General features: G+C 36.2%; 1 protein-coding gene and 2 pseudogenes across 13 annotated transcripts in view; 1 reads left to right on the top strand and 2 right to left on the bottom strand.

Annotated features, from left to right (window-relative positions):
- FNDC3A (fibronectin type III domain containing 3A) overlaps positions 1-23,140 on the top strand; it is a 185,670-nt gene extending 162,530 nt beyond the window's left edge. For all 13 annotated transcript variants that reach the window (XM_003942224.4, XM_010330079.3, XM_074387675.1 and 10 more), the window contains 12 exons: positions 310-448; positions 1,430-1,498; positions 2,411-2,529; positions 4,546-4,651; positions 4,739-4,914; positions 10,736-10,849; positions 11,586-11,735; positions 11,842-12,125; positions 12,266-12,478; positions 15,358-15,524; positions 16,693-16,820; positions 20,604-23,140. In XM_003942224.4, the coding sequence (XP_003942273.2) occupies positions 310-448; positions 1,430-1,498; positions 2,411-2,529; positions 4,546-4,651; positions 4,739-4,914; positions 10,736-10,849; positions 11,586-11,735; positions 11,842-12,125; positions 12,266-12,478; positions 15,358-15,524; positions 16,693-16,820; positions 20,604-20,918 (1,980 nt within the window). In that variant the 3' untranslated portion in view covers positions 20,919-23,140. The remainder of the gene's footprint in view (positions 1-309; positions 449-1,429; positions 1,499-2,410; positions 2,530-4,545; positions 4,652-4,738; positions 4,915-10,735; positions 10,850-11,585; positions 11,736-11,841; positions 12,126-12,265; positions 12,479-15,357; positions 15,525-16,692; positions 16,821-20,603) is intronic.
- LOC141581531 (prolyl 3-hydroxylase OGFOD1 pseudogene) lies at positions 12,169-24,923 on the bottom strand (annotated as a pseudogene).
- The window catches only part of LOC101041512 (prolyl 3-hydroxylase OGFOD1 pseudogene), a 38,476-nt pseudogene continuing 23,523 nt past the window's right edge, over positions 12,169-27,121 (bottom strand).

Here is a 27,121-nt window from a genome sequence, read left to right as displayed (position 1 = left end):
CCCATCAATAATCACCAGATTATAGCTTGTTCGTTTGATTCCTATTTAGTATCAAAATGTTAGGTTTTACACTTATATTCCCACACTTATATTCCCAGGACTGATTCTAAAAGGGGAAGTACAGTTGGATACTCTTCATATATGCCAAGTCTCTATTGAAGACAAGAAATTCTCAAAGAATAAGACATTCCAAGCTAAAAATGTATTTTATCATTTGGTTGAAGCTGTTTGTTCTTATCACTTTGTTCGTTAAGCCAGTATTATTAGGTTTCAAATGTATTCTTTTATGTCTTTGTGCTCTCATCACAGGTTATTGCTTACAACTCAGAAGGTAAAAGTAATCCAAGTGAAGTAGTAGAATTTACTACTTGCCCTGATAAACCAGGCACACCGGCAAAGCCTTCAGTGAAAGGAAAGATACATTCACACAGTTTTAAAATAACTTGGGGTAAGATATTATGCATATTTATACATGATTAATTTTGCGTTTGATTAATTTGAATATGAAGATAATTTTTAAAATATTTGAGTAAATTTGTTATCTCAAGCCAGTCCAAAAAAAAATGGGAGCATTATTCATTAGAGATCTTTTTTTGTGGAAAACCTTATACTCATACAGAGGAATTTGCGATCCACTGTAAGATTATGAGCAGGGGTAGCACTGTGTGAAATGAAGATCACTGAACTTGCAGTTAAAGTCACCTGGGTCATCTGGCTCTCATGAGAAATGAAATCCATTCATTTGAAACAAACATTTATCAAGCACCTGCATACATACATAATGGATAAACAAAGATCCTATAAACTTGATCCTTGCCTGAAAAATTCAGACCAATAAAAATACTTCAGTGATATTTCTAATATTAAAAATTTCAAACAACCTTAACATCTAAAGTAAATGGAGGCCTAGCATGGTGGTCCACACCTGTAATCCCAACACTTTGGGAGGCCAAGGCAGGCAGATCATCTGAGGTCAGGAGTTCGAGACCAGCCTGGCCAACATGATGAAACCCTGACTCTATTAAAAATACAAAAATTATCTGGACATGGTGGTGCTTGCCTGTAATCCCAGCTACTCAGGAGAATCACTTGAAACCAGGAGGTAGAAGTTGCAGTGAGTTGCATTCCATCGAGCCCAGGCAACAGAGCAAGTCTCCATCTCAAAAAAAATAAAGTAGATGGAATATCATGCACCCATTAAAAATTGTTATAGAGAGCCATATTTTAAATATGGAAAAATATGATAAATTAAGTGAAAAGCAGATGACAACAGCATGGAGTTAATTGGGTAATGGTATTAAGTCATTACAGGTGATTCTTTAAAAAAAAAAAAAGCAGTCCTAGTTTGGTAACCCTGTTTATTAGGATTTTTTAATCATTTTGATGTTGTTATATACCTTGCCTAAAACCACTTTGCTTCTTCGGATAGATCCACCAAAAGACAATGGCGGAGCAGCCATCAATAAATATGTAGTGGAGATGGCAGAAGGTTCTAACGGTATGAATGGATATTAAACACTGATAGATTTATTCCAGGCAGTCTCCGTCTATTCTTTATGGCTTTATATTTTATGTATTATATTCTCTTCCTTCTTGCTTTTCATAAGGTACCGTAAAAAGATGTTTACTTCACTTTGGGCTGTCCTATTTTTTTTTCTTTGTTTGTAGCACTTAGGATTTTGCCTTTTATGACCCAACTTTAAATTGTAATTTCCAGAAATACAGTGAATCAAATGTAAAAGTGCTATACACCTATATCATTACATTTACATGTTCTTTTTGTTTTCATTTGTTTACATTGCTCAGCCTCTGTACACCTAGACCAAGTCATTAGATACCATGAAGTCTTCTGAAGGTTATTTATTCAGTTAGATTTATATACAGATGTATTAGAGAAAGATTAATTTCCAAAATTTAGCTCACATCATACTAGTTTCAGTAGTAGATTTTATGACTAGTGAACTTTATTCTTGAATCACACGTTTAGCAGTTTTATTTCTATGAAATGACCTATTTCCTGCCCCCCCCCCAAAAAAAAAAAAAGATGTCTTTTAATTAGGACTAGACTTCCTGTGATACGGGTTTTTTGTACTCTTTGTGTGCTATAATGTTATTACTGGACCAGTAAACACATTTAAAATGCTTAATTAAAAGTAAATTATCAATCTAGGCCAAAGTCTGTGCAGAGTTATAGAGATATTTCACTTCCACAAAGCCATGCAGACTTGTCTAGGAAACTGCACACATAAAGAAAATTAAATCATTTCCAGGAAACTGAAAGAAGCCTAAATTGTTGCTGACAAATTACTTAAATACTTACTTTGTGAAACTAGAATACGTGATGTGTCCATGATTCCAAAATGTTAAACATTACCTAGTATCTGATTGAACACAATTCCTCACCTTACAGGAAACAAATGGGATATGATATACAGTGGCGCTACCAGGGAACATCTTTGTGATCGACTAAATCCAGGCTCTTTCTATCGTTTACGAGTTTACTGCATCAGTGATGGAGGACAGAGTGCGGTAATGCTTCTATGTAGATTCTTTTTTGTTGTTGTTAAGTTTGGCCAAATGGACTAGGGTCACCAGATGCCACTTCAAATATTGAAACATATCCACAAATGAAGAAAAGTAACTTCTATAACCTGGGTGGTTAATTTTGTAGTGAACAGAATATTCTAATATGCTACTTAGCTCGCAGTAAGTATTCAGTATATATCTATTGGCTGGTTGGTATTCAGCTTTGGAAAAACAAATACATGAAAATATTGGGGAAAATTTTATAAAGATAAACTTGGGAATCATGCTCGATAATCATACTATGCAGAAACAAATAATTATAGGCTGATTTACTGCTCCATAAATTATGTATGTGAGGACAAATCATGAAATAGCATTTACTATTTAAATCTAGTTTCTAATATTAATTCAAAAAAGTTGGCCATTATTTTAGTAGACTCAGTAACCAAAATGAACTTAAAGTGTACCATTGATATAAAGACATAATGTTCTAGGGATGTATGTTTATTAATAACAGTGATTTTTTTTTTTTTTTTTTTCCCAGAAGGAGGCTTACTCTGTTGCCCAGGCTGGAGAGTGTAGTGGCACAGCCTTGGCTTACTGCAACCTCCACCTCTCAGGTTCAAGCAGTTCTCCTGCCTCAGCCTCCCGAGTAGCTAGGACTACAGGCACCTGGCTAATTTTTGTATTTTTGGTAGAGACAGGGTTTCAGCATATTGGCCAGGCTGGTCTCGAACTCCTGACCTTGTGATCCTCCCATCTTGGCCTCCCAAAGTGCTGGGATTACAGGCCTGAGCCACCGTACCCGACCAAGTGATTCTTTTTAAATGAATTAAACCAAGAATACTTTTCTTAGATCATTCATAATTGCTATTCTTTTTCAAAATGGAATTTAATGCAATGAAAGTATTCTTTTTTAAAAATGAAATATAGGCATTTTGTTGAAAATACAAGTAATGTGAAACTCAGTGTGAGTCCTGCCCGACTGACTTGTGCTCCAATTGCTTCATTTTATCCAGTATGAAAATCTTCCTGGATTTAAGAAAAACAGCCACACATACACATGCACACAATCCTGTTCTACTACAGCATTTTACAGCATTTTTTTATAGGATAGCTTTCTGATAAAAAGATGATCAAATATTTTGTATTTCAAAAGAATGTAATATGTTGCAAGTAGGGAATATGGAACTGAGTTTGTGGCATTGTTTTTAACAGTGTCTTTGAAAATAAAGGTTTTTAAAAACATAAATATAGCATAGAAACTAAAAGCAATACCAAATACCTAGAAAGATGCCAAATACCTGGAAAATTTCACTGATTTTAGAATTATTTTTAGGTGGAAAGGATGAAGGAAAGATAATTTTTTAATATATAAGTTAAGCTTGGTGCAGTGAGGAATGTGAATAGTCTCAGCTACTGTGGAAGTGGAAGGACTGCTTGAGCCCAAGAATTTGAGGCTGTAGTCATACCTGTGAATAGCCACTGCATTCCAGTTTGGGCAACATACCAAGACCTCATCTCTAAAAATAAATTAAATAAATTAGTGTTTAGGTTAAAAATACAGTCTACAGTAGTAAAGTAGCCAAAATATTCTAAACCTCCTGACAACAAGACAAACAGCATACACGATATATTAAAACATCCCTCCTTAGAAGAAATTTATGGATCCCTTTGGAGAAGATCAAAAATATTGCCCATTAAGTTGTATTGGAAGTTGTTTTTTTCTTTAGTTATGGAAAGAAAAGGAAAGGAAGGGTCCATTGAAGTTCTTTTTCAGTAACTTGCTTTGTATATAGTAGTTGCACAGTACATGTCCTTCTTTGTCTATGAAAATTTTGTTTTTATTTAATTGGATTTTGATTTTTTTCACAACTTTATTCCTTTTTAGTTGATAATCAAGTACAGTTTCAAATTATCGGTGCAATATTTGTGTTTATATTATTTTTCTTTACCACAGACAATCTGATTATTTGGTTTGGGGGCATTTTTGTTTTCTTTTTGCTTTTGTTTTGGCAGGTCTCTGAATCTTTACTTGTGCAGACTCCAGCTGTGCCTCCTGGCCCGTGCCTCCCTCCCAGATTACAGGGTAGACCCAAAGCAAAAGAAATACAGTTGCGATGGGGTAATTTCCATTTTGGTAATAAATTATAATTAACTTAGAACGAAAAGTATTTGCCTTGTTCAAGTGCATACATCTTTCCACCTTTAGGACCTCCTCTGGTTGATGGTGGATCACCCATTGCCTGTTACAGTGTGGAAATGTCTCCTGTAGAAAAAGATGAACCTAGAGAAGTTTACCAAGGTTCTGAAGTAGAATGTACAGTGAGCAGCCTTCTTCCTGGAAAGACATACAGTTTCAGACTGCGTGCAGCTAACAAAATAGGGGTAAGAAGACTCTGCTGGTACAATAATAATCACAGTGGTGATATATATTTCATTTTAACATATATCATCATATCCATTATTTGGCCATTTAGCTTTCAACATGATTCCAAATTTTATAATTTTTAATAAGTCTACATTGATATGTACAAGAAAAGTCAGTATATTCTGTAACTTAACTGTTAACGAAATCTCAGTATTTTTAGGTCCCACTTACAGTTAGTGACACTTTGGACTTCAGCTGGGCTAGAGTTTACCTTTTAGGCAGTGTTAATAGAGTTTACTTAGTCAATTTAAGAGTAGAAGTAAGATCATAAGTACTAAAGTTTTCTGAGGCTGATTGAAGTTTTTGAGGTTTTTGAGTTTTTTGAGGCTGACTGAAGTTTTTTAAGGCTAAAGTAGATTTACTTTCAGTTGGCAACTAATTGTGATTCATTTTTTGCCCAAGTGAAAAAAAAAAACTTATGCTTTAAACTATTCTGGTTTTGAATGTATCGTTTGAGATACTATTTATGTATTTAATATATAACTCCAGAAAATGAACAAAGTAGGTAATATCTCCATTTCACAACTAAGGAAACTAGGGCTCAGGAAAGCTAAATATTTTGCCCACAGTGACACAAAACTAGTAACTGATAGAGGTAAGCTACAAACCTGAGTTTGTCAGACTCCAGAGCCAAAGCTCTTTTCACTCAGCTATGTATGACACCTCTCATCTCTCTGCAGTAAAGCAGGTTCCCTGAGGACAAGGCAGTAATTTCCTACCTCAGCAAATCAGTTTCTTTGAATTATTCTATAACTAAAATTTTATAAAATTAAACTGACAGTTCTCATTTACCCTTATTTTAGTGAACTATACTATATTTCATATCTTGTCCAACAGTTTTTATATTTACATCTGTAAACTTATTTTTAAATTTATTTCTGTTTGTCTTTTTGAAACAGGGTCTCACCCTGTCGCCTAGGGTGGAATGCAGTGATGTGATCTTGGCTGCAACCTCCACCTCCTAGGCTCAGGTGACCCTCCCACCTCAGCCTCCCAAGTAGCTGGGACCACAGGTGTACACCACCACACCTGGCTAATTTTTTCATATTTTTAGTAGAAAGTGGGGTTTTATCATGTTGCCCATGTTGGTCTAAAACTCCTGGGCTCAAGAGATCCGTCCACCTTGGGCTCCCAAAGTGGTGGGATTATAGGCATGAGCCACTATGCCCAGCCTAAATTTCTTGTATGTCAAATTTATATACTTTGGCAGCTCTTACGCAAGTCATTCCTTTCTATAAGAAGTCATCTTGTCAGCCTCACAAGGCTGCAACATACTAGATCCCATCTTTAATACTTATGCCTTAATTTATATTTTCAGGTTTGTGATAATTTGTCAAAATCACCTTAAATAAATATTTGCTTTCCATATTTCCAGAAAATACACATTTTAGACCTTTCTAAAGCTATTCCAGATTTTAAGATAAAAAAGCAGTAGCTCATGCCTGTAATCTCAGCACTTTTCGGGAGGCCAAGGCAGGCAGATCACCTAAGGTCAGGAATTTGAGACTAGCCTGGCTAATATGGTGAAACCCTGTCTCTACTAAAAATACAAAAATTAGCTTGGTGTGGTGGCGGGCACCTATTATTCCAGCAATTTGGGAGGCTGAGGCAGGAGAATCACTTGAACCTGGGAGGTGGAGGTTGCGTGAGCTGAGATCATGCCACTGCACTCCAGCCTGGGTGACGGAGTGAGATTCCTTTTCAAAAGAAAAAAAATTATGCCTCTCAGGGAGCAGTACTGATAAATAATGTACTGTAAATACATTATTTGCAATTTTATTTTAAATAAAAGCCATTCAGCATGCTAGAATGGTGAAACTTTGTCATTATTTTGTTGTTGATATGAATTGACCTTGCTCAAAAAAGGGGGCCAAAAAAATGACATACATCATGAAAAACTTTTTTTAATCCCTACAGGACTTGAGGAACAGAATCCTTCAGTTTTTATAAACAGTTAACGCTAAACCTCAAATGTCTATCATCTATTTGGCCTTTCCATGCTCTTCATGAATTAAACTGAATTATCTGTGTGACTGACATGTTTTACTAGGTCACCTTATAACATGTATAACAGTACTCTTTATTTGTAGATACCTTTGTGTGTATATGTGTATATAGAGAGATAGACAGATTTTTTTTTTTTTTTTTTTTTTGAGACAGGGTCTCTGTCATCCAGGCTGGAGTGCAGTGGTATGATCATGGCTCATTGCAACCTCCACCTCCCAGACTTAAGTGATCCTCCTGCCTCAGCCTCCCAAGAAGCAGGGACTATAGGTGCACCACCACCATGCCAGGATTGTTTTTTACTTTTTTGTAGAGACAGGGTCCCCTTATGTTTCCCAGGTTGGTCTTAAACTCTTGAGCTCAAGTGATTCCCCCACCTTGGCTTCCCAAAGTGGTGGGATTACAGGCATGAACCTCTGCACCTAGCCTTTTATATTACTTATTATTATAAATCATTTGCTGCCACTGGCAGTCTGTAAGTCTAAACTATTAAATGACATATTGGGCAGACATGGTGGCTCACGCCTGTAATCCCAGCACTTTGGGAGGCCAAGCCAGGTGGGTCACTTGAGGTTAGGAGTTTGAGACCAGCCTGGCCAACACGGTTAAACCCCGTCTCTACTAAAAATACAAAAATTAGCTGGGCATGGTAGCACATGCCTGTAATCCCAGCTGCTCTGGAGGCTGAGGCAGGAAAATCTCTCAAACCTGAGAGGCAGAGGTTACAGTGAGCTGAGATCATGCCACTGCATCCAGCTTGGGTGGCACAATGAGACTCTGTCTCAAAAAATAATAATAAACTATTAAGTGACACATTTATGTTTGGAATTATGGCCAGGCATAGTAGCTCACGCCTGTAATCCCAACACTTTGGGAGGCCAAAGCTGGCAGATCACATCCGGCCGGGAGTTCAAGACAAGCCTGGCCAACATGCGGAAACTCTTATCTCTACTAAAAATTCAAAAATAGCTGGGTTTGGTGGTGCCTAAGCCTGTAGTCCCAGCTACTCAAGAGGCTGAAGAACAAGAATCACTTGAACCCGGGAGGTGGAGGTTGCAGTGAGCTGAGATCGTGCCACTGAACTCCAGCCTGAGTAACAGGCTCTTTCTCAAAAAATAAGAATAACATATTTGGAATTTTAATTTTCAACTAATTGATCAGGTTTTCAAATTTATTGTTTTAAATTAGTAACTTTTGAACTACTAATAAAACTGTCTTCCATAGTTCACTGATTTTTACGTGAAATATTTATTTTCAAGGTGATCTCAAGATTACTTTTAACAAAGCAGATACATTATATCACCATTTGCTCTGCTTTGTAAATTTGCCATCTAGGATTTTGGGGTGGTATTTATGTGAGATGAAAGCATATTCTCTAGTAGTTTCTTCTATAACCAGAGGTTTTTGTTTTGTTTTGTTTTTTGCCATTGCTTCTAACAGGATATAGTTACTATGAGTACATTAAATATAATGGAAATGTGAATAAAGAATTTACTACACAGAAGACTTTAAACATTTGATTTTAAAGAAAAATGTGAATATGATACAAACCAGTAGTGTTGAGCAGTGCAAATATTTGAAGTGGTGATTTGTGAAATAGCCCATTATTGCCTTAAATAAAATCACAGTCCACCTTGTTTTATACATTCGATAGTATAAAAGGTTTCTTTTTTTCTTTTCCTGTTTCTGAGATTTATAGATTAGTATATAGCTTTAAATTATATAAAGTATAACGGTAATTTTTTACGTGTTATTAGTAAAAATTTTAAAGTTGATATAATTAAAGTGAACCTATCTTGTGTTTATAAAATGCAAGATTCCTTAACATTTATAATTATGTAGATGAAATAGTTTCTGTAAGGAAGTTGGAGTTTTGATTTTACCCTTTATAGATGTTAGATTGTGCAGATTTGTCTGTACTTTCTCACCATATTCAATGATACTTTTTTTCATAAGATTGGTCTTCAAGAGCAGTATTATTTGTTATAACTGATGAGTATATAGTTTAATTTTATTCGCCGTATTTATACTGTGGATTTATGGCCAGAGGTGAAGGTTATTTCAGGAGAGTTGATGACCTTCATTTAAATCAATGCTGTAAACAAAAGGAAACATCTACATTTGTTTCTATTTGCCATGTATTTTGTTTGCCTTGATTTTTTACTTTGCTATAAAAAAGTACATTCACAATCTTAGCCTGATTTATTAATGACTTGTGATGATACAAAATGGTGTATATTCCCTGTGCAGTCAGATTTGGAGGAAAAAGGAAGCACTTAGCATTAACCAAAGTCACTAATACTCTCAATAAGTGTGGTCAAGGGGTGAACTATTTTCTTTTGGAAAAACTCTTTTAAATTTTATTTTTAAAGTATTATACTGTTATTTTTAGGGCTAATGGTTACATTGAGTAGTTGCTTTCACCTTCTTAAGGTTTGTTACCAATATACATGAACCTTGACATATTAAAATCCCTCCTGTTTGGTAAGTCTACTGTTACTTATTAAAATAAACATTTTTATGGGTGATGAATACATGTTTTTTCCTATATTAAAAATTATGTAAATAACTTGGAATAATTTTAATGTTAAGTCTTCGTTAACAACTGAATGTTTCCATAGAATTTTCTTAGAAGATGAGTTTCTTAAAGAATTTTCTTAGCTGGCTGGGCGCAGTGGCTCATGCCTGTAATCCTAGCACTTTGGCTCAAGCGGTCCTCCCTCTGAGACAAGAGGACAACTTGTGCCCAGGAGTCTGAGACCAGCCTGGGCAACATGGTGAAACCCTGTAAAAAACTTTTTTTTTCTGTTTTTTACAGGGTTTCACCAGTCTCTGTAAAAAATAGAAAAATTAGCCCAGCATGGTGGTGCACACCTGTAGTCCCAGCTATTTGGGAGGCTGAGATGGGAGGATGGCTTGAGCCTGGGAAGTTGAGGCTACACTGGGCCATGATTGCACCACTGCACTCCTGCAGCCTGGGTAACAGAGCCAGACCTTGTCTCAAAAAAAAAAAAAAACAAAGAAGTTGACCTAGTTCAAATTGCCTGAACTTGTGCAGTGACAAGTAGGTTTATTTATGATCATTATAAGATGCGCCCCTGTTAAATTAAAATACCAGCGTATTAGGGCTTTTCTTTCGCTAATGAGCTTTAAAAAACTGATGACTAGAAATTTCTGTAATTGTTCTCCTGTGTATCAGGGGGAGGAATTTGCCAGTACTGAATAAAATTTTTTATATTCCGGGTAATGTATGTTAAAAGTAATTATGAGAGAGTGAGCTTTTTAGCATGGAACAGAAAAAATCTAATTATGGTATAAAATAAATTTATAGAACAGTATGTTGGTAAATTTGATATGGAATATAATGCCTAAGAAAGATTCATGAAGTATTAAAAAATTAAAAATAATAATTTACACCTACCATCTCCCATGCTTTTAATTAGTATCAGTTTCTTCACTCCTTATATTTCTTCTGAATTATTCCACCCACCTAATTCCCTAATGCCTGCCCTTCTTACAAAAACCAGTTCCTGAGGAAATAAGGGCTGAATAAAGTACAGGTAAATGAAACTTTAAATTTAATTTCTCACACCTTTACTTTCATGATTATTAAGTCTTTTTAGTTTATGTGAATACTAACAGAATTATGACCAAATTCATCTTGAAACATAGGGAAAAAGACTTTAATTATTAATGAATCTTTATGCAGTTCTGTGCAACCAGTGGGAATTTAAGGGTGAAAAATAAAAACACTAGTTACATTTGTTTTTCTAGTTTGGACCATTTTCAGAAAAATGTGATGTTACAACAGCCCCTGGGCCACCAGATCAGTGCAAGCCCCCTCAAGTGACATGCAGATCTGCAACTTGTGCACAAGTGAATTGGGAGGTATTATAATTTCAATTGACTTATGTCTACTTTCTTAAGTGATTAGAATAGTTCATATGAAAGAATAAACATACTGTTCATTTTTACCTCCTATATTATACAGAGTAAGTCCTAGTTTAATTCACATGAGAAACAGCGACTTCTTTTTCCTCTTTGAAGAATTTGAGTAAGGTATATTTGCATTACAAATATTTAGACTCCTGTTCATTATGTGCTTTGTATTTTTATGAAAGACTATGTCTCAGCACTGAGATATTTCAGCCACTGGTAAGTTTAATGTTCAGTACAGACATGTATAGGAATTAGTAAATACTGTTTCTCTTATATTTATCCGGTACACATCTCCAGTGTACTTATTGTGGATAGTAATAATCAGTAATGATAATTGTATTTTCAGTTTCCCTTGAAATTCAACAATGAACATGTCGGTATGGTTTTAACATTTCATATTACTTAATAGAATTATTTTGAAGTGTATTTACCTTAAAATACTCTTTCTAAGTGACTTAGTCATATTTCTACTTCTAATTCAAAACAGTTATATTTTTGACCAATCTTAAATTCAGATAGTCTTAATGAATAAGAAATATAAAATTGAACAGTTTCGATTGTTAAATGTTTTAAAGAAATTCAAAAGCAATCTAGTTTTACATGTTCTCAGGTAAAGAACATTTTTGGCCCAAAGCTATTTAATCAACATCAAGACTAAGACCTTTATTCTTTTCTGAATTTAAAGGTTCCTTTGAGTAATGGAACAGATGTCACTGAATATAGATTAGAGTGGGGAGGAGTTGAAGGAAGTATGCAGATATGTTACTGTGGACCTGGTCTCAATTATGAAATAAAAGGACTTTCACCAGCAACTGCCTATTATTGCAGAGTCCAGGTAAAGATGATCAGTACCTCGTCACTTACTCAATCCAGAGTTTTATATTTCATTGGCATATTCATGGTCATGACTTTGTTAACTTGGAGACTCTGTTAATTTATAGGCTCTGAGTATTGTGGGTGCAGGTCCTTTCAGTGAAGTAGTGGCCTGTGTGACTCCACCATCAGTTCCTGGTATTGTGACCTGTCTTCAAGAAATAAGTGATGATGAGATAGAAAATCCCCATTATTCACCTTCCACATGCCTTGCAATAAGCTGGGAAAAGCCTTGTGATCATGGTTCAGAAATCCTTGCCTACAGCATAGACTTTGGAGATAAGCAACCTTTAACAGTGGGAAAGGTTACAAGCTATATTATCAACAATTTGCAGCCAGATACAACATACAGGTATACTCTAAAAATTATGTTGTTGTTGTTGTTGTTGTTGTTGTTGTTGTTGTTGTTTTTTTTTTTTTTGCCTAGACCAGAGAGACACTTTAAATATAAAACAATCATAAACCAAACTCTTTTTTTTATGTGGCACTTAGAATACGAATTCAAGCCTTGAATAGCCTTGGAGCTGGTCCTTTCAGCCATATGATAAAATTAAAAACTAAGCCTCTCCCTCCTGATCCACCTCGTCTGGAATGTGTAGCCTTTAGCCACCAAAACCTTAAGCTGAAATGGGGAGAAGGAACTCCAAAGACATTGTCAACCGATTCTATTCAGTACCACCTTCAGATGGAGGATAAGAATGGACGGTAGGTTCTTTAATTGCTTCTTTATATAGTTTGTTAGGTCTTAAGTATATAATTTCTATAACTGTTATAAGTAGACCAGGTGTGGTGGCTCACACCTGTAATCCCAGCACTTTGGGAGGCTGAGGCGGACAAATTGCTTAAGCCCAGGAGTGCAAGACCAGCTTGGGCAACATAGTGAGACCTTGTCTCAGAAAAAAAATTTTTTTTTAAAGTTTTCAAAAACAGTCAATACGGTCATACAAAAGTGTGCTATTTTTAAAATATCAGAAAACACAATGTAGATTTCCTGTTTATAATTTGTGAGTAGAATACCAAGAGAAAAAAATTAAGTGGGCTGCTCTGGTTGTTTAACCTGTTTACTGTCTTTCTGGTAGTAAAAGACACCTAATCTTGGATACAAAATTAACTCTTCAATGTTTATTTCTAGCAGGACACAATTTTTTTTTTTTTTTTTTTTTTTTTTTTTTTTGAGACAAGGTGTCACTCTGTCACCCAGGTTGGAGTGCAGTAGCACTATCTTGGCTCACTGCAGCCTCTGCCTCCAGGGCTCACGCCATCCTTCCACCTCAGCCTCCCAAGTAGCTGTGACCACAGGTGTGTGCCATCACACCTGGCTAATTTTTGTATTTTGTAGCGATGGGGTTTCACCATGTTGCCCAGGCTGGTCTTCAACTCCTGGGCTCAAGTGGTCCTCCCACCTCAGCCTCACAAAGTGCTGAGATTGTAGGCATGAGCTACCCTGCCTAACCAACACAATTTTATAGTAAATGATTGTGATTGGTTTCAGGCCTCTGAGACCCTTGAGGGCGGAGATTATGTTTCAGTCTTTTCCATACCCCTGACATGGGGCCTGCACACTAATTGAATACAGTTGTTTTTCACTGTGTGATCTCAGATTCTACGAGTCCCTTTGCTAATCTGTCTCATTCAGGTTCTTTTCTGTGCCTCTTTTACATCTTCATGTACATGTTGTACTATTTCCTGTATAATGTGCCATATACTGCCTCACTAAATCATGTATTTGAGTTACAGTGTTAACTCTCAATATTTGTAACATTATTCAAATGCCAACTAGGGGCTATTTATCACATTATATTCCACATAAGCAATGCCACATACCTCCTGCAGCTGTTAATCTTTTAAGAATTTTGTATTTTGCTTTTCTGCTTTTCACTGAATATATTAGAAACAATTTCCATATCTGATGAACTCAGAGTACTAGCACTAGTACAGAATACTAATACTCAGAATACTGGCCAAGATTTACTTTTTTGTGTTGTTTGTATCTTAGCCAGGTATTCAACAATGTAATATTCATGGTGCTTGTACGTAAGTACTCTCTATCAGAAATACATAATACATTTAAAATAACATATGGAAGAGTTTTATATACTGTATTACCAGTAAGAACATAACACAGAACAAACACTAATGATTTCCTAAAATCTACGTATTGATGAATGTTAGCCTTTGTTCTTGGCAGAATCTTATGTAGTCTTTATAGTCTTATCTCTACAAAGAGATCATTTGCCTTGTAAAAATCTTTGGTATAGCCATTTATCTTTAATATATGTTATTATTACTGGGCAAATTAATTGTTTAAATTATTTTCTTCCCCTTTCTACGATACATTTGGGGTAGTGCAAGAAGGCTTACTGGAAACAGGTCTAATTACTGTTTGGTTGAAAGATAATACAGATTCCATTAAATATAAATTCTATTATATTCTGTTCCAACTTAATTTTTCAGAGCTTCCAACTTAATTATTCAGCTAGTATCTAAAGGATTGTTATAGGATATGACTATGGCTCATGGCCTTTGGTAGTAGAAAATAAATTAAAACCTTTTATGATACTGTTAAGTTTAATGCACACATTTCAGAAATTAATTTAATATCTTTGATTACTTTCATTACCTTTGATTTTCACAACTGTATACACTTGCCATGACATAGTATCATAATGATACTGTAGCTGTTCCCTGATCCAGATTTGTCATTGTTCAGCTTTTTTAAACAGCAGTTTTACCACTATATTTTTCCTATCATTAAAAAAAAAAAATTATGATTGAAAAGACAAGATTTATCCAATTACTGCTTCTTGGCAGTACTGTTTCTTCCTGTCATTAAATATTTCGTTGTTTTTAACTTCACTACAGTTTTCAGACTGTTAGCATTGAATAAACATTCATTATTCATTCTCTGATTTCCAAAAATTTTAGAAACGTCCCATCAAAAATACTGGAATGCGTTCAACTTACAGATAACACAGTAGGAGACATGTATATGGTATTCAACTTCACTGAACAGTTCAAGTGGATAATGTATTGGAAATTATATATTGTCATACTGCCTTTGTAAATCTCTAGAAAAACATCACCAAGTCAACTAAAATTATGCCTGAGAATTGAGAATTCTCTTTTTTCCAGATACAGACAAGGAAGATTAAAATAGAAGCAATCTCATAGCTCAGGTCAATGCCATACTTGACAAATTATATCAATATGACTTTACTTAGAAATAATTCATAATGAAAATTGTGATGTTCTTAGCATCTTTTAAAATGTACATTAAAAAACAGTATTCAGAAACAAAGCTAAACCAGAAGCCTGAAAAGAAACAGCTATGATGGTTGGACACAGAATTTAGCAACAGACTTTCAGTAAATCATGTCAAATTGGGAAATTTACCAAATAACCTGTTTTTCTTTATCTGATGAAAAACAGAGATTTATTTGAAGTGACAAAGAGTTCCTGGCATCAAACTTTTGGGAGGAACTTAATAGTCCTAAATAATGTCCCTAACTGTGTTTTTATACTAGTTTTTAAAACATTTTTCACAAGGTAGTATCAGGTTTATCTAATAGTTATTTCTGTTTTAGGTTTGTATCCCTATACAGAGGGCCATGTCATACATACAAAGTCCAAAGACTTAATGAGTCAACATCCTATAAATTCTGTATTCAAGCTTGTAATGAAGCTGGGGAAGGTCCCCTCTCCCAAGAATATATTTTCACTACTCCAAAATCTGTCCCATCTGCCTTGAAAGGTAAGTTACACATCCTGAACTTATTTTCTTTTATAATAAATTACTTTTTAGTGTATTTTCATAAATGCTTTGTTTACTGATACTAAAATTTAGCATCCAGTGTATGTCCAACAGTTACGCAAAGTCATATAGGCAACCCAGCCCTACTGAGAGTTCCACTCAATAATAAAAGCTGTTTTATCTGGCACATTCATATTCAGACAAGTACTGGCTTTTGTCACTGATGTTTTTAATAATCTAACATAAAAATACTAAATTGAATAGGTAAGCTGGTTTTCTCATAAGGTCATTTGCTTAAAGAAAAAAAATCAAAGAAACTCTGGTTGTTTAAATGTTTTGAGTTGTTGATATTACATTAATTTGGATTTCGGAAGGAAAGCCTGGTCATCTGTTAGGCAAAACAAACTCTTTATTAATGTGAATTTTTCAATCAAATTTACACACATGTACACATATTTACACACTTTTGTATATATATTTATCTTTTAATTTTAGAGGGATTCTTGTTTTAAAGTGACTTTGGCAAGGGCTATACTCTTATTTTTAGCTAAAAATTCTATAAAGTTCATTCCTCTGAAGACTAATCACAGAGACTTTTAGAGCCGTATCCTGGATCATGTACCTAAACATATCATTTGTTAAGCAGCAGAACTCTTCTTGAATAATCTAATAATATTGTGAGTTTGACTGAGTCATTTTTCTGTTTCCTCATTAAGTTTAGTGTCTCTTAGCTTTAGGAAGAATGCTGACTGTAGGCAGGGCCATACCTGTAATCCCACTGCTTTGGGAGAATGAAGTGGGAGGATTGAGGCCAGGAGCATTGAGACCAACCGGGATAACATAGTGAGACCTGCCTCTCTACAAAAAATATTTTTTTAATTAGCTGGGCATTGATAGCATGTGCCTGTATTTATAGCTACACAGGCGGCTGAGGCTGCAGTGAGCTATGATCGCACCACTGTACTCCAGGCTGGGTGACAGAGTGAGATCCCATCTCTTAGAATACAAGAATGCTGTATTTGTGTGCAAATTTCAAAAATTCATTGATACTTATTTCAAGTTTACAAGTGGATTTTAAAGATTTGTTGATTTTGATTAAAACAAGTGTCTGCATAATGTACCAAGTTAAAAATCAAGTAGAACATTTGTTTACATTTATTTCTTACAGCTCCCAAAATAGAGAAAATAAATGATCACATTTGTGAAATTACATGGGAGTGTTTACAGCCAATGAAAGGTGATCCAATTATTTACAGTCTTCAAGTTATGGTAGGAAAAGATTCAGAATTCAAACAGGTATGTACTAAGATAATCTGTGGATGCGTATTTTTACCCTTTTTAAATTTTTATGTATTTTCAATGTAAGATTTGGCCATCTTTCCCTTTCCAGTTCAAAAACATTTATTCAATATATATTATGTTCCAGAGATCTCAAGATTCCAGATCTTTTCAGTGTGAACTACACTTGAATAGATTATTCATTTAAGTATTCATTGAACTCTGTGCCAGGCACTCAGGATATAGCAAAAAGCACTTTGCCTCCATGGAACTTACATTCTGGTGGAAAAGGAGACACTTTAAGCAAATAAACATGTCAATATATTGTCAAATATAAGTGCAAAGGAGAAAAACAAAATTGGATAAAAGGAATAGGGAGTAGTAGAAGGGAAGGACATTAAGTGTTACTTCATTTGGGGCAGTCAGCTGACATTTCAGTGCTTCCCAAAGTAGATGACTGTGGGGAGAAGAGTGTTCTAAGATGTGCTGTGGCAGGAGTATGCCTGTTAAATCTGATGAACATAAAGGAGCCAGTGTGACTGGGGTGGAGAGAGCAAAGGGAAGAGTTGGTAAGGTCGGGTAGTTAATGCTAAGGGGCCTATAGGTGGTATGGAGTGATGTAGGGCATAATAGGCCATACTGTGGCTTTTACGCCTTGTATAATGTGAAGCCAATGAAGGATTTTAGCCAGGGTATTCATGTGGTCAAACATAAGGTTATATTGACTATAGTGTTGAAACTACAGTAGTACAAGGGCAGAACCAGAAAGACTAATAAGAAGGCTTTTACAATAATAGTATTAATAATAGTCATAATGCAGTGCTGTAAATATGACATTAGGCATGAAGTTATCATGGGAACCTAGAGGAAGTGTCACCTTCCTACCTAAGAGGTCTCAAAGATAGCTTTCTGGTAGAGCAAGAGTAGCAGTCAGAGTAGAGAGTTGCCAGTGTTTGCTATAACTTCTATAAAGAATAAGGTTTTATACCTCTGTAAAGACTAATACCTATACATTTCATCTGATTTTCCCTTTTGGCTATAATCTTAATTTTGAAGGCTTGTAAGCTGGGTTGTTTTCATTGTGTCTTACATTTTCCTCTTCCACTAAAAAATTGATCATTCGTTTGTTTTATTCCAGTGTTGTGCTATTATAACTATTCTGTGTAATATCTTAACTGAAATTACAAAAGATCCAAAGAGTCAGATTACATTTGGCATGTATTGTTTTTCTTTATTAAGCCATCTGCAAATTGGCATGATAATTAGATTTGAAATGTAATTTACAGATAAGTAGGTTTCCTTCTAAGGAGGAAGCAAAATTAATATTAAAGAAAATATAATTGTATTACATGTTTAAAGGAAATAGGGACTCCACTTGTGAGTAGTATATGAATAAGCTTGAGGCTTGTTTGAATGACATTTCTTGGGTATATAAACCTTCTTAAATTAGCTTGAAGAGGTTAATCTGTTTTCATCAGTCCTGTATCTACAGCTACCTATGTCTCTTCCTAATTAGATGTCCTCCCACATCTGAAATATAAAATTGAAAACTTGATCCTATCATCTTCCCTCCCAATCTCTCCTCTCCGTCATCTTTACTTCATCAGTGTCATGGACACCAATATCATCTTGGTCTCCAAGCTTTAAATTCTTCGATGAATTTTTTTTCCTGACAACTCTTAATCAGAAGTTGTTTTTAAATCCATAAAAACTACATCAGGACCTCGTCACTTTTCACATCAACATCAAGAGTCCCTGTCCTGCTTAGCTCACTTCAGTCCTTCACACAGCCTCAGAAATAGTATTCTGTAAACACTGTTTTAATGTCACACACCTACAGTGGCCCCTTTTGAATTAATGTAAATTTTCAAGTAGTGTAATTAATGTATTCTTCCTCTCTGTACCAGATCTTTTCATTTATCACTCTCATGCCATTTGTTGAGGTTTTTCTTCCTTAACCTAATATTGCCATGCTCATGGAATGGTATATGAAGACACATGGAAAATATTAAGACAAAAATCATCCACTATATCCATAAGACAAATACATATTTTTAATTTTTACTAAATTTACTTCAGTGTATGCATACAGTTTTAAACTGCTGTCTCATACAGCATTCTGTTTTAAGTGAATTGTTTTACAGGTTGAAACATCCCAAATCAAAAAGTCCAAAATTCAAAATGTTCCACCTAGAATCTGAAACTTTTTGAGGATTGACATGACACTCAAAGGAAATGCTCATTGGAGCATTTCAGATTTCAGATTTTGGGGTTTGGGATGTTCAACTAGTAAATATGCAAATATTCCAAAATCAAAAAAATTGAAATGCTTCTGGCTCCAAGCATTTCACAGAAGGGATATCCAACCTCTACTGTCTCCCAAACATGGATCATTTCTACATTCTACTCCCTGAAACATTATGCATCCTTAGAACTAATGCATAGTCACTGTTTTCTTTCAGATTTATCTTAAAGCTTCTTTCAATAAGTTCCTTTATATATTGTATCAGCATCCACATTTTTATTTATTGTCAACAATTCACTAGTTTAATGGCCTTTTATTAAGTACCTACTATATGCTGGATTCTGGAGATAGAAAAATGAGACAGAGATCTTACTTTGCTTCTTTGAGAGCAAAAAAATATGTAAAAATTTAGATTGACAACACAGGTACAATTGAGGCATCTAAAAGTACTTAAAAGCTCCCAAGTGCTGGTTCATCTGACTTGTAGCCCCACAAATAGCTGGAGGAACTCAACTGACAAGTCATTTAACCCTGTGAGCCTTGATTTTCTCAATTACAGAATGAATGGTGGGGGCTGCTCATTATTGGAAACGATAGCTTCTACAGATTGAGCAGTAACTGCATGCTGAGCACTGTGCTATGTGCTTTAACAAGTGTTAGTTCATTTCATTCTCATAATTATCATACATGTTAACTACTAATATGCCTATTAAGGTAGTTGGTCTAAAATCACATCTGGAGTTTGAAGTGGTAGAGCAGAACTTGGATGCCAGGGGTGAACAGTTCCAGTTTATATCTTCTTAAGCCATTTACTTAGTGTTCCATTATTGGCACGCTAAGCTTGTGGGAGTCATTTATTATCCAGCTCCTCAGGGTTATCACCAAGGTCTGATTTTTCACACACAAAAAGAATTTGCAACCTCTGGCACAAATGGGTTAATTACTAGCATGTTCCCCTGAAAATACATGGCATTTCATTCTTTTTATTCCCCTTGTAAGGCATGGCAAAGGAGGTCCTGTTCTCTGATTCTAAGTGATCGCCCCTCTCTGGAGTTCATACAGTGATTTTCCATAGGCACCTATAGAAAGCTCGCCTTATTCATTTGCCATTTCATTCAACAGATATGTTTGAAATTGTACGGAAATGTATCAGTTATACAAAGACATAATGGGGGAAGCAAAAGTAGACACTATCCCTTTTTGATGGAATGATTTCATTAAAAAATGACTTCTTACATTTGAGGAAAACAGGAAAATGCTTGAGGACTGATTTTGCTTATTCTCTAGCTGCCCTGGGGCACATCTGCACTTCTTAACTTGTCTGTGAATCCTATAAAGGTAAATCTCACATCTTCACTTTTCAGATTTCTCCTGCCCCTATGCAACAGACGGATAAGTACTTTAATGGATAGGTATTTTTAACATGTCATTTGAAAGATAAAATCAGTGACATTCACTGGCTTTCACATCAAAAACAATTCTAACAGTAGCCAGTTTTAACACATTTTCTGTCCAGCCTTGACATGTAATTCTTCCTTCTAATATTTTATTAACAGATTTACAAAGGTCCCGACCCTTATTTCCGGTATTCCAGCCTTCAGCTGAACTGTGAATATCGCTTCCGTGTATGTGCCGTTCGCCAGTGCCAAGACTCTCTGGGACACCAGGACCTTGTAGGTCCCTACAGCACCACAGTGCTCTTCATCTCTCAGAGGACTGAACCACCAGCCAGCACCAACAGAGACACTGTGGAAAGCACAAGGACCCGACGGGTACTAAGTGACGAGCAGTGTGCTGCTGTCATCCTTGTGCTGTTTGCTTTCTTTTCCATTTTGATTGCCTTTATCATTCAGTACTTTGTAATCAAGTGAAAATATAACTTTATTTTTTAACTCTATTACATTTTATTTTGTCATGTACTAAAATTATTTCTGTATTGCTTTTATAAAAAACAGTGGCATTTAGCACTGGCATTGAGACTATAGCACATCATTTTTGCCATTTTCAGTGCTTATATTGTTAGGTAGAGGCTGGTACTTTATTAGAATGCAAGCCACAAAAATATCAATTTTTTGTTTTTTTGTTAGGGTGGGTCTTTTTCCTTTTCTTTTTTTCTTTCTCTCTCTCTCTCTTTTTTTTTCTTTTAACCTGCCTTCTGTAGAAAAACTTTCTAAGAGGCAACAATTTAGGAATGGATATTTTGACCAATCGGCATGAGTGTAACAGTGATAACCTGATCTGTTTGTTTTAAAGATTATTACCAAGTGAAAAATTCAGAATGAATAGAATTTACACTAACATGCTATATAAAATGTTAAAGTCTGATGCTGTGAAAGCAATCTAGTGCTATATTTCTACCTCCTCATTTGTCTTAATTATTTGGTAAGTGGGATTATGATGAGTAGCTGGAGGGGCTTAGAAACAAAAACTGGATGAAAGAGTATGCATGAAGAAAAGCTTTGATAAATGTGGAGTTCTTCATTATAAATATATATTCAGAATTCACAGATAAGTACTTAAAGAAAGCACAGACAGTTTACTTGGCCTAAAAATATTTTGATCTTTACTGAGAAAGTTCCTCTTCAGGTCTTGAAAACATAGAAAAGAACCGAGGGCTTTTAAATACTCTTTTAAAAGTAATCATAAAAGTAAACTGAATTTCAAACCTATCTGGCTCTGTTTTGTGAACCTTTGAACTATATGTACATGTATAAGAGTATACATGTACATATATGGCATATACACACACACACACACACACACACACACACACACACCAAGTGTAGAGATACGTATTATACACATACACTCACTTTGTCTGGTATAGGCTAATTTTGAAGAACTCCCATAAGTTTTTGCTGCTTCTCCCATAATTGCTGCCACCACCATCAGAATTCATAGTCAAACCTAACCTTTTTGTTTGGGGCACCAAATCTGAAGACAAAATTCATTTGCACCAGTAAACTTCAAGCTGCTTTCTTTCTTGAAAACTAACGTTTAATGTATAATGTCTGTTTGGATACTGTTCCAAATTGTTGGTTGCATGTGGTTAATGTTGCATTAGAGCACTTTGCAATTGCATAATTCATTAATGTTTTGTGAGCTTGCATTTGTGAGCTTTTGGATGATCAGACTGAATTTTGTCAAGTGTCACATTGTACATCTTGCCTAGATGTCCATGACTGCCAGTAATAATACAGTTTATAATGAAACTATCTACAATTCTTTGTTTTAGCACATCTGTTATCTGTAAAACACCTGTAACTAGGTTTTTTAATTTATTATTCGAATTTTAGGATAGTGAATCACTAATTTTTAGTTGCTGAAGTTGGCATTTTAGTGATTATTAAGCACTTCTGTCAGTCTTTGAAAAAAGAACGTATGTTTTGTGCTTTGAAGATCTCTGAAGAATTTATTTTATAATAGAATGGGCATGTATTGTAACTGTTTTATGTCAAATGATCTGTGCTGTAGAAAAACATTAACCCTTGTTCAAAAAAGAAATGGATAAACTTGGCCTTTCTAAGTGGTAAGAATGACCTGTCACTATAATATACTGTATGTTTACATTTTATTTAAATTTAATCTCTTATGTATAGGGTGATAACCTTCCCCCAAAACAACAGTGATTGCGATTGTTTTCTAGAAACTTCTTTAAATTGCCACATTTGGCAGTACAAATGAGTCTGAGTGTAATAGCCCAGAGATTTATATATAGTTGAATGTCTAAAAAGGTAAAATGTGCCACTGTGTCAAGTTACAGTGGCTTATGTTTTTCATAGTAATTCAAATGAACCTCCTATTTTTGATAGTAAATGTCATTTAATAGTATACTTGCCATTTGAGCCTCACTGCAAAATTAGTGCAGAGGAGAAAACAATTTTTAATGTAATCTTGATTTTACCTCATATACTGTACATTCCAAAAACTCTAAACTTTTTAAAGATTATAGATACACTACCAAACATATCAACTTAAAATTGTATAAGGCTGAACTTCATACAAATGAAAAAAATCTCATAAAAATACATAAACGTGTAGCAAAAGCATCTTTAAAATCCATGGAAAATAAAAGTTGTATCATTCTTTTTGAGATATGTTTATTGTATTCATATACATTCATTATTTACTGCCTGTTTAAGAAAATGAAATGTTACTGTCCTCCCTCTTTCAGTGAGCTTAAAGCATTTTCCCCAACAGTATACAAATCTTCAACATGAGAGGATGCATATTTATTATATAAAGTCCAGTAAAGAATGAAATTAGAAGTTTTATCCTAGTGACTTGATTTTTGTGCCGCTCATGAAAATTTACATCCCAAGGACTTCCTCCTTGGGGCAGGGACTCAGTGCCTTTTTTTTTTTTTTTTTTTTTTTTAATAGGTAAGCTAGCAAATTTGATGTTGCAGATATTTTACCACAATAAAAAAAGATCATTGAAAAATTCACTGAAGAAGCCAATATGGAAGAAGAACTCAGTGTTTAAAAAAGCCAACTTTTTTTAAAAATCAAGAGATAAGTACATAGCTCCAAACTCAAGGTCTAGGTTGAGGACAATCATTATGAGTACTATTAAAGGATAACCAGTTTTACGAACACTGTCAGCCGGGCGCAGTGGCTCAAGCCTGTAATCCCAGCACTTTGGGAGGCCGAGGCGGGTGGATCACAAGGTCAAGAGATCAAGACCATCCTGGTCAACATGGTGAATCCCCATCTCTACTAAAAATACAAAAAATTAGCTGGGCATGGTGGCGTGTGCCTGTAATCCCAGCTACTCAGGAGGCTGAGGCAGGAGAATTGCCTGAACCCAGGAGGCGGAGGTTGTGGTGAGCCAAGATTGCGCCATTGCACTCCAGCCTGGATAACAAGAGCGAAACTGTCTCAAAAAAAAAAAAAAAAGAACACTGTCAGGCAGGCTACCGTGTAGCTCTCCTTTACTCCATGCTTAGCTCTTGCAGCCTTCCCAGTAGTGATGAAGGATCATGTTTTTGTTCAGCTTTGCCCATTGCTGTCATTCATAACAGATGAAAGTCCCAGAAGCCTGTTATATTTGGGAATGTTTTCTTCTGTTCCAGGCTTCAATGGTTAATATGCTTGACAAATTGCAGTCTTTCTATCTCTGTAGACCAGGCGTCCCCAAACTTTTTACACAGGGGGCCAGTTCACTGTCCCTCAGACCATTGGGAGGGCCGCCACATACTGAGCTCCTCTCACTGACCACCAATGAAAGAGGTGCCCCTTCCTGAAGTGCGGCGGGGGGCTGGATAAACGGCCTCAGGGGGCTGCATGCGGCCCGAGGGCCGTAGTTTGGGGACGCCTGCTGTAGACCAATGCCAAGAATTGCTTTTTGAATTCACCATTAGCAGCTCTTCATCTTCATCTTTGGCAGTGTAGGAAGTAAAACCACCATATTCTGGCTCCCAGCTTTCACAGCCACAGTGGAGAATTAAGTCTAGGGCAAAATCAGCCTTGCTATGGTCACAAATTGAAGTGAAGTGACTAGTCTTACAGTGCCTCAGTTCCCTTCGGCATGTGGGAACAGTTGATTCTTGTTTCATTTCCCTATGGCTCTGAGTCTGTCTTGGTCATCACTGTTGACTGTTGTTGCTGATGGCTACCTGATTATTCTCTGGCTCAGGAGGGCTACGGCCAGTCCCTTCCTTAGTTCTATCAGCAGCAGAGTTGCTACTTCCTCTTTTTTGTCATCTTCCAAAGGGGCCAATAAGTGAAGCTTCAGGCCTGTGAAGTTGGAGAGCAGCAAGAACAGTGCCTCAGAGCAAAATAACGTCATGCACTCCTTCAGTATACTGGGAAGCTTACTTCCTCAGCTTTCTCATAAAACCTGTTGTTGGCCGGGCGTGGAGGATCACCTGACATCAGGAGTTCAAGACCAGCCTGGCCAACATGGTAAAACCCCGTCTCTACTAAAATACAAAAATTAGCCCGGCATGATGGTGGTGCCTGTAATTGCAGCTACTCGGGAGGCTGAGACAGGAGAATCACTTGAACCTGGGAGACAGTAGTTGCAGTGAGCCAAGATCATTTAAAAAAATAAATAAAAACCCTTTTGTTTGTTAGGGGGGCCTCGGCTGCTCCGTTCCACATCTCCGTTCTCCAAGGCCTCACAGACCTTTGCAAGTTTATCAGGCTTAAGAAATTCCTTCAGGAGAATTTCAGAACTTTCTTCAAACTCTTCTTGAGTTTGAACTTGGTAATCCATATCCAGATAAGGTTGATCCAGTCATACAAGATTTCATGATCTTGTGGGATATAAGGGCTCCAAGGTATGAGGGGTTCAATGTAGCTGGGAGGCCTAGTCAATGAAGGACCATGAAACTGGCCACTTGTAGACAAACACGACTTTTCTTCAGACAGGACTTCAGAAACCTGGTGAAAGGACACTGCAGATACTTAAAAGAAAACCAGTTTGTTCTATGACGGGATAATAGACTTGACAGTCTGCTTTGAGTGAAAGTGTTGATCAGTGTTGTACTGGCCCAGGGTACCCCCCAGGCTCCTGTTCCAGGAATGAACCAGGTACAGGATAAAGGCAATCCAGCACCCTTCCAGCTTATTATCATGGCACAGCAGGGCATCAATGAATTCATATTTGGCACAGGACACATCAGTGGTTGATTCCAGGTAAATTTTAGAAATAACAGAAAGCCAGGACTGGAAATCCTCAAACAGAATTTTCCTTAAAGCAGAGATGTGAGGCCCTCTTCTGCTGCAACTTACATAAATCATTATACTTCTCATGGAGGTCCCAAGTTCCTAAGTTTCTTCTGAAGCCCTTCCAAGAAGTAGGCTTTAGATGAAGTTTGAGATCATGCAGTGAAGAAAGGGGTCCATCTCCATGACAATGACTGAACAGTGTCCTGCAGCTCCAGGCCCCAGCCACCTGCTTTTTCAAGGTTTCCTCCATGACAGCATCCAAAAACCCTACCATCACCTCCTTTCCCTTTTTCCCCACCCGGGGCCGGGCAACGCTGGCCATTTCCCATTCATCTCCTCACAAGGTACAGAGCCACACCAACTCATAGATTTCTTAATTGCCACAGCTGCGAGTAGTATAATAGAGTTTAAAATTTGGGCTAGGGAAGGAGAGTCTGAAAACAGGAACATCACAGAAGCAGCTAAGTATGAGTCCAACCTTGAGTAGGGTGTAATACTGATCGACAGTATTATTGTATGTCACCTACCTCTTTTTTCTGTAGACTGGAAATAGGAGTTTTAGGCATCATGTCTGAGCATTCCATGGGTTGCTTTCCAACACAAATCCCTTGCTTCTCCCCATTACAAGATTATTTCTGCAGGAAGATCCCATCCCAGAGTGGCTCAAGGAGGCAAACAGGCTTTAAAAGAAAAGAATTCCCCCAAATTTAAAACAAGCAGTGATTCTGTAACCTAACTCCCATCATCAAAAAAGATGATGCCTCATGTTTTTAGAGAGTTTTTAAGTGTTCTATTTACATAAATATTTTGTAAGTATATGCTCTTGAGACTGTGTATCCCTTTTGTTATGATTTTCTCTCTGATGCTCCTAAAAGGGAGAAAAAAGTTGGAGAAAAAAAAGAAAATCAACAAAAGAACCAAGATTTCAATAAGGTGGTCATCAAATTCTGTGTCCAGATTGGTGCCTTAAAATATTTAGATGCTCTAATGGCTATTTTTTGTCTCCTAAACAAGGTGATTGTGCTGTTTCTACTTGCTATGGGAAATTTGGCAAGAGAAAAGGGTTTCAAAACTGAACAGATTCTGAAGCCACGTGGCCCATTCAAATCATTATGGCTAGGATCTGCTGACCACTTAATGTGTCCTATGCAATATGTTTCGTTCTTTACCTTGGGCATCTCATACAGTCCTCTTAATTGCTCTAGTAAGCATTATCTGCAGCACACAGAAGTCGAGCTCTTTGCCACAGGTCTCGTGGCTAATAAATGATGAAGCTGGGATTTGATCCAGGTGATTGGTCTCATGCTCCCACACTTGACCACTATTCTCTGCTGTCTGCCCTAAAATTTGCAAACTCTAGGAAATCAAAATTTATATTAATTGACTTGAATAGTACATTT

Source organism: Saimiri boliviensis, chromosome 16 (assembly GCF_048565385.1).
Source record: "Saimiri boliviensis isolate mSaiBol1 chromosome 16, mSaiBol1.pri, whole genome shotgun sequence".
Lineage (NCBI taxonomy): Eukaryota > Metazoa > Chordata > Mammalia > Primates > Cebidae > Saimiri > Saimiri boliviensis.
The sequence above is the reverse complement of the archived record's forward strand: the minus strand, read 5'-3'. Positions and strand labels throughout refer to the sequence as shown.